This window comes from Camarhynchus parvulus, chromosome 2 (genome assembly GCF_901933205.1).
Source record: "Camarhynchus parvulus chromosome 2, STF_HiC, whole genome shotgun sequence".
Lineage (NCBI taxonomy): Eukaryota > Metazoa > Chordata > Aves > Passeriformes > Thraupidae > Camarhynchus > Camarhynchus parvulus.
This window is the reverse complement of record NC_044572.1, coordinates 113,233,541-113,240,375: the sequence shown is the minus strand read 5'-3', so window position 1 is coordinate 113,240,375 and position 6,835 is coordinate 113,233,541. Positions and strand designations below refer to the sequence as shown.

Sequence of the window (6,835 nt, the reverse complement as noted above, 5' to 3'; positions counted from 1 at the left end):
TAATTGAATCCCACAGGAATTAGTTCTTGGCAGCAAGGCACTCAGGATTTTATCTGGAAATAAAGTTTACTAAGAACATTCATAAAAGCTCTAAGTAAATAGTGCAGCAAGGGTGCTGATTGGGAACCATCTGGATTACTGGAAAACTAAGTGCTTCAGCATGATCACTGTGAGGTCATGTATTTAAGAGTGATGAATTTAAAACACTTATAGATGGAACACTTCCTCAGGAAGTAGCTGGAATAGCTGGTAACAGAATAAACATGGGTATGAGTTCAAAAATAGTATATATGTAATTGTTAAATGGTTCCAAAACAAACCACCAGAACAAAATGATGTTTTCATTGCAGGGAGCAAGAGACCAGAGAAATGTATCATCAAAACAGATTTTTCACGTACTGATCTCCATTGGCAAAAGACATTGCTGTATTTCAGGAAACAGCAAAAGGATGACAACTTCTTTATCCACATTTTTTGGAGCTGCTTTATACAGCCTCCAGTACTTTCAAAAAAGATATTAGTAAATTAGAGATTTCAAAGAGTAGAAATAATCCAAGTTTAGGCAAACAAGCCTAAACAATGGAATAGCTGTCATATAAAAGTTAACTGCATCTCATGAGGTTTAAGGACCAAATGAAGACATCTAAAGCAACTGGCAGGGAAAAAAATACACATTTAAGTGTATATTTCAGTATGACAGCTGAAAATAAGCTCATCTTACAATATCAAGCAAACTTTCTTGAATAACTGTAGTAATAACTAAGCTTCCAGAGGTGCAATAGTTATGCTAACATTACACGTGTCTATGATTCCTGAACAGAACTCCAAATTAGAATTTAATTATTAATTTTAAAAGATAGTTACAGTGATCATACCATTTTAATACATGTTTCTCATGTTCTCCAGTGAAGTTTCAAGTTTCTCAAGTTACTCCAGTGAAGTAACTTGAAACAGACATATTTTTCAGCAAAACACTTGGTTTGGGACTAACAATTACCACTGTCCCGGCCAAATCAAAGACAATGCTCAGTAAGAAATATCCCTCCAATGCCCAAACTGAACAGATAATGGAACGTCCATAAATAAAATTAATTGACGTTCTTAAATTTAAGCATGAATACAACGAGCGCTTTTACTTAAAATTCTGCTCTCACACCTCCACTTGACCGATTCACACTGGTCTGGACCAGACCTCTGGGACCACCGAGTCCAACCTGTGCCCGAACACCAGCACGTCTAACTCGGCCATGGCACATCCAGCCCTTCCTAAACACCTCCAGGAGCAGCGCCCACCATCTCCCCGGGCAGCCCATTCCAATGGCTAATCACCCATTCTGTGAATAAATAAATCCCTACTAAATTCCAACATAAACCTCCCCTGGCACAACTTAAGACCATGTCCTCTCGTCCTGTCGCTTTCAGTAACGAAAGAAGATAAAAAGCTCAGACGGGAACGGGCTCGTATCACTGGAAGCGATGAAGCCTCGCCCGTGTGCCAAACCTCGGCCCTCCCCCCAGCAGAACGCCGGAATCTCCCGGGAAAAGCAAGCGGGAGCCCGAGATGCCCGCGGGAACCGAGCGGGAAGGGCCAAGCCCGAGGAGGGGGCACAGGAGGTGCCGGCCCCATGTCCTGCTCCGCTCGCCATGAGCCGGGACTGCAGGGCCACCATCCATCCATCCATCCATCGATGCCCGCAGGAAGCGGAGCCAGCGCGGCTTCCGCGCCCGGCGGGCGGGTGAAAGGTCCCGCGGCGCCCGGATGGAGGCGGCGCCACACCGCTATATAAGCGCCCGCCGCCGCCGCGCCCACCTCTCCCGCGCCGCCGCCTCCTGGCTCACCGCTGTTCGCTGGGCCCCGCGCCGCCCGAGCCCGGGAATAAGTCGGTCAGGAAGGCCCCGCTGCCGCCATGGTGAGCTGGGGGAGCGCCGGAGACGTGGGAGGGAGCGGGGCCGTCGCGCCGGCCCCGCCGCGTGGGCGCCGCGCCGGCCCGGGTGGTGCAGGCCCTCGGCCCCGGGAGAGCGCTGCGCTTCCCGGCCGTGCGCGGAAGGTCCTTGGCGGCTGGTGCGGCTCCCGGAGCTCACCCCGAGCCGGCGGGCAGGGAGGGCGGCCTGGGGGCCCGGCAGTGCCGTTCCTTTCGGAGGCGGCCTGGGGGCCCGGCAGTGCCGTTCCTTTCGGGGGCGGCACCGCGGGGCAGCGCAGGCGGAGGGGAGAGGCGGCCGCAGCCCGGCGTGAGCGGCGCTGATCCGGCCTCGTGTCTCTGCCCTCACAGGCCGCCCTTGTTGGCGAACGCGGTCAGTTAATGCGGCAGGCAGCGCCTCATCGTCGGTGTGACATGCCGTGTTTCACAGAGCCACAGAATAGGTCACGTTGGAAGGGAGCGCAGTGGGTCGTCCTAGAGCACATGGCACAGGATTGAGCCCAGACGGCTCTTGAATATCTCCAGTGAGGGATACGCCATACGCAGCCTCTCTGGGCAGTTTGTTCCCTTGTTAAGTCGCATGCACAGTAAAAAAGTTCTTCGTGTTCAGCTGGAACTTCTGTGCATCAGTTTCTGCCCGTTGTCTCCTGTCTTACTGGTTGGCACCACCGAGAAGAGCCTGGCTCCATCCTCTGGGCAACCCCCCTGTTTACATTTTTATAGAGTCATATGTAAATATATATTTCATTTCTCTTAAGACCTTACTTTGTCCGTATTTTTGTTCCTATTTCATTAACTCACATTAATGCCCCATTATTTGCAAGTGTTTAACTGCTTAAGCTCCTCAAATCAGTTTCCTGAGTGGCTGAATTAGTCTTTCTGGCCAGGTGGCCCTTTTTGTTTTCGAGGAGTGAGTTGTTGCAGGTTTGTTGATCAAGTCTTTGCTGCTTCATTTGTGGTGAGGTTAAGTTGTAAGATCCATGAAGACTGATTTTTTTTTTTTTTTTTTTTTTGTGAAAAGGAGTGTTGGTGCCAGCTGTATATAGGCAAAACAGGGAAGGGTGTGCTTGCAGCTTCCCACCCTGAGGTGTAGTTAGACACAAAAAAATTCCTTTTCCTTAGAGTTAGGACTTTGCCCTTTCATTCTCTTCCCATTATATCCACCATGCTGCCCTTCAGATAGCTCTTCTAGTCCCATAGCTAAATTGTTCTTTACACTTTAGAGATCTGTTTCTAAGAGGCAGTGGATAGTGTTAGTCAGTGTTCACTGCAGTGTCTGATACTTTTAACTTCAACATTTTAGGCGTTTAAAGATACTGGCAAAGCACCTGTGGAACAAGAGGTGGCAATTCATCGCATTAGAATCACTTTGACAAGTCGCAATGTAAAATCACTGGAGAAGGGTGAGTGTGCTTCTCTGCTTACTTGGGGAGCTTGTCAAGTAGTGAATAATAGGTGCCATGCAAGGCATTGCAAAATACAGTGTATTTAAACCAGTTGTAATTAAAGGTGTTACTGTTTGCCTTTTTGTGCGTGCCTCAGCTTGCAAAGCCGACCCAAAGTGCTTCATACACCAGAAAGTAAATTCTGATTTAATTTTTAATGAAAGTTGGTGTTTTGGGGGTTTTCATTATGTGGAAAACTTATGTCATGACTAATGCAAGAGAGTGCAGCTCCTTCTTCCCTTTAGTTCTTATGGAGAATTTTGAAGTAGTTATCACACTTTGAATGTATAAGAACTGAAAGGCACTGTTTTCTCCATATTTTGTCATTTGTGTTATGAAGAGTTAAGTGTAACATTCTTTAAAAAAAATTAAATCTTGTTTAGGAACTAACTTTGCCAGTGTTTAATCATATAATAAAAATGTAAAAAAAGTTACTATTTGCGGGATCTTCAGGCTGATAACAGCTTAAATATGGTTTAAACGTCTAGTAATGGCTTCTCATTATTGTTGCACCATGACTTTGCTCATCGTGTCACAACACTTCCAGTTGTACGTGGTTGGCTATGAGGATAACGCTTAAAATGAATGGCAGTGATCACTCATACGCTATTCTGAGCCAACATCTTGTTTAAAATACTTGCTCAAAAAATCAAGCAGGTAAAATATTTGCAAACCTGAGCTGTTGCATGTCTTTTTTCAGTCTGTGCTGACTTGATCAGAGGTGCTAAGGAAAAAAACCTGAAGGTGAAGGGACCTGTTCGCATGCCCACCAAGGTACTTGACGCTGTTTCCCTGTCTTAAAAGTTGGTTTTCTTTTTGCAACTGTGTTGCTTAAAAATACACTTTTTTAAAGAGCAGGTGGGGTAAAAAGCTGAGCTACTAAACTGAGGGTAAGCCAGTGTAAGAGGATGATTTCACAAGTTGCTTTGACACCTAGGGTAACTGTTAAGTGCAAAACATGTTGAATCTGGAAGGGGCTTTTCTGTTCACTTTATTTTAGTAACAAACTCATTTTTTAAATGAAATTAAATACGTAGGGAAGGAGTGTTAACATCAGTAGATCTATTATAACTTAATAGGTAACTTTCTAATGGCATAGATCCCATACAGTATTTGTAGGCGATTATCTTTCCGTGTGATTGTAGATTACTCCTCTCAGTGCATCAGCTCAATACCCCGTTTGACCTTTCAGACCCTGCGGATCACTACCAGGAAGACTCCTTGTGGTGAGGGTTCCAAGACCTGGGATCGCTTCCAAATGCGTATCCACAAGCGGCTCATCGACCTGCACAGCCCTTCGGAGATCGTGAAGCAGATCACCTCCATCAGCATCGAGCCAGGAGTAGAAGTTGAAGTTACTATTGCCGATGCCTAAACCATCCTTGAATAAAGTTGATTTACAAATTTTCATCACTTGTTTCTTTTCTTATGTGTGCCAAGAGATGATTCTGTGGTGGTTTTTGTGGAGGAGGACAACAGAAACCACAATCAGAATGCTGTGTGAGAGGACTCTATATTTAAGGAAGAATATGCCAGCTGTAAATACCAGGAAAATTTTACTTGGGTGTCCTGGTTTCATTGGAGGCTGGCAGCTATATGGTTGTGCAGCACTTTATGAAAAATATATTTTAAATAATTTAGGGTTTGATTTTGGCTGAAATATTACTTTATACACAGACGTTATACACAGCACCTGCATTAAAATTGATACTTAGGTAAAATTACCAAATTTTCAATTCTTGGTTCTTGCTGTGCAAGACTGAACTAATGCTTAGCTTATTTGGATTTATTTTTCTTCCCATGTGTGTCACAATCAAAGGATCCTGTAGTGGGGCGGTGCTGGTTATAAAACTTCCTAATTTGTGGTGAACACATTGAATTAACAAGTTTATTCTTTTAATGTGCATGTAGAGTCACAAAACTGAACTGTGGAACTACCTGGTTGTCTTTTCAGGTTTAGATTTCCATAAATATTTTTAATGCTAAGAGTAAGCTTCAGATGTAAAGCAACAAAAGAGCCATTTTTATTGCTGCTTTTAAGTTTCTCAAAGGAACTTTGATTAATCCTTAAACCAACAAAACAAAGCCCAGAGTTACAGAAAACAGTTTTGTTTAATCCATTAAGGATCAGGTTGCTGCTTCTGCTGCAAGCATAGGAGAGAACTTGAATTCTAATTAAAACAAGCAGTGGTAGTTCTCTGCAAGCAGTTTGAGGTCCTGTGTATGTTTGCTAAGACCTAAAACTGACCAAAGCTTGAGCTTTCATACTCAAGATACAAGAGGCCTTCAATTTCCTTAAATTTAAGGCCGTGCAAGGATTCTGACCCTCCAGTTAGTAGGCTTGAGAGCTTTGGTAGAAGGGAGGTGAGTGAGTGAGTAAATGGGAACAGATTGCACCAAGCCTGCTTCCTTGAGAAACAGCTATGTGACCAGAGAGGAAAATACCCCCCACACAAAACACCTGTGTCTTCCTAAAGTCTGCTTCTGGTTCTGTGTCATGAATGTAAGCTGCCTGACATATACTTATAGCTGTAGTTTTAAAATTATTTGCATTATATGGTTTGCTCTTTACGGGAATAATTGGCAAACAAAGCACATGGAGAGATACTTTGCACTCACTGACATAAGTTACTTGTACTCAAGTAGTCTTCCTTCTGATTAACAGAGTAGCCCTTGGACTGACAGCACTTGGACGGATCTAGGCACGGCAGGCTGGGTTTGACACCGTATCTGCCTCTGGTTTATCCTCTTGGTCAAAACTGTGGAACCGTTTTGTATCTGCTTACACCTGGCTGTACCTCTGACTTGCAGGCTGCCCTTAAACACACCTAAATGATGTGAAGTCCCACCGATCTTCTTTCAGCTGTGGCACTTCAAGGACCAATTTCCTTCGTCATCTCTTCACTTGTCTCCAACTTACCCATAAACACAGATGCAGCTTTACCTTTGTGTCTGGGTCCCACGCTGTGCAGAAATACTGCTGCCCGCCTACTGTGTGACCGGGCCGGCTCACACAGCAGGGTTTTACATTTGTTACCGGGAGGGTCGGTCAATCCTTAGCTTGGGGAAGGCGCTGCACCGCAGAGCTCCTCCGGGCTCATCCCGCCTTCCCCGCGGCCCGCCGTCCCTGACCTGCACACTCCCGGCTTTCGCATGATCCGCATGTTTCGCGATTTTATTTATTTTCTACTTAGTTTTCTACTCCTACACCGCGGCAGCGCCGAGATGGTTACGTAACACCCACGCTGACTTTATATAACCCGCTCGGATGGAAACATTTCGGTACCCGCGTCTCCCCGCCCATCCTCCCGCCGCCCCTCCACCAGGCAGAACACCCCTCTCCTCTGTCCTCTGGCCGCCCGGCTGTCGGTTCAAAGCTGTTCTTTACCACCGTGCCTTACTCAGGACGATAAGCAAACCCTGCGTACCGAGCACACGCCGCTCCATCCCGCTCCCCCCATTCCCTCATTC

General features: G+C 45.7%; 1 protein-coding gene and 1 non-coding gene across 2 annotated transcripts; both read left to right on the top strand.

The window, feature by feature from the left end:
- Positions 1 to 1,773: 1,773 nt before the first annotated feature.
- RPS20 (ribosomal protein S20) lies at positions 1,774 to 4,774 on the top strand. Its single transcript, XM_030970799.1, has 4 exons — positions 1,774 to 1,910; positions 3,223 to 3,322; positions 4,065 to 4,138; positions 4,557 to 4,774. The coding sequence occupies exons 1-4, from the start codon at positions 1,908 to 1,910 to the stop codon at positions 4,737 to 4,739; spliced, it is 360 nt and encodes a 119-aa protein (XP_030826659.1). The 5' UTR covers positions 1,774 to 1,907; the 3' UTR covers positions 4,740 to 4,774.
- LOC115901507 lies at positions 3,923 to 3,986 on the top strand. The gene has a single exon (XR_004060562.1). It is a non-coding gene; the product is annotated as a small nucleolar RNA U54 (small nucleolar RNA).
- Positions 4,775 to 6,835: the final 2,061 nt, after the last annotated feature.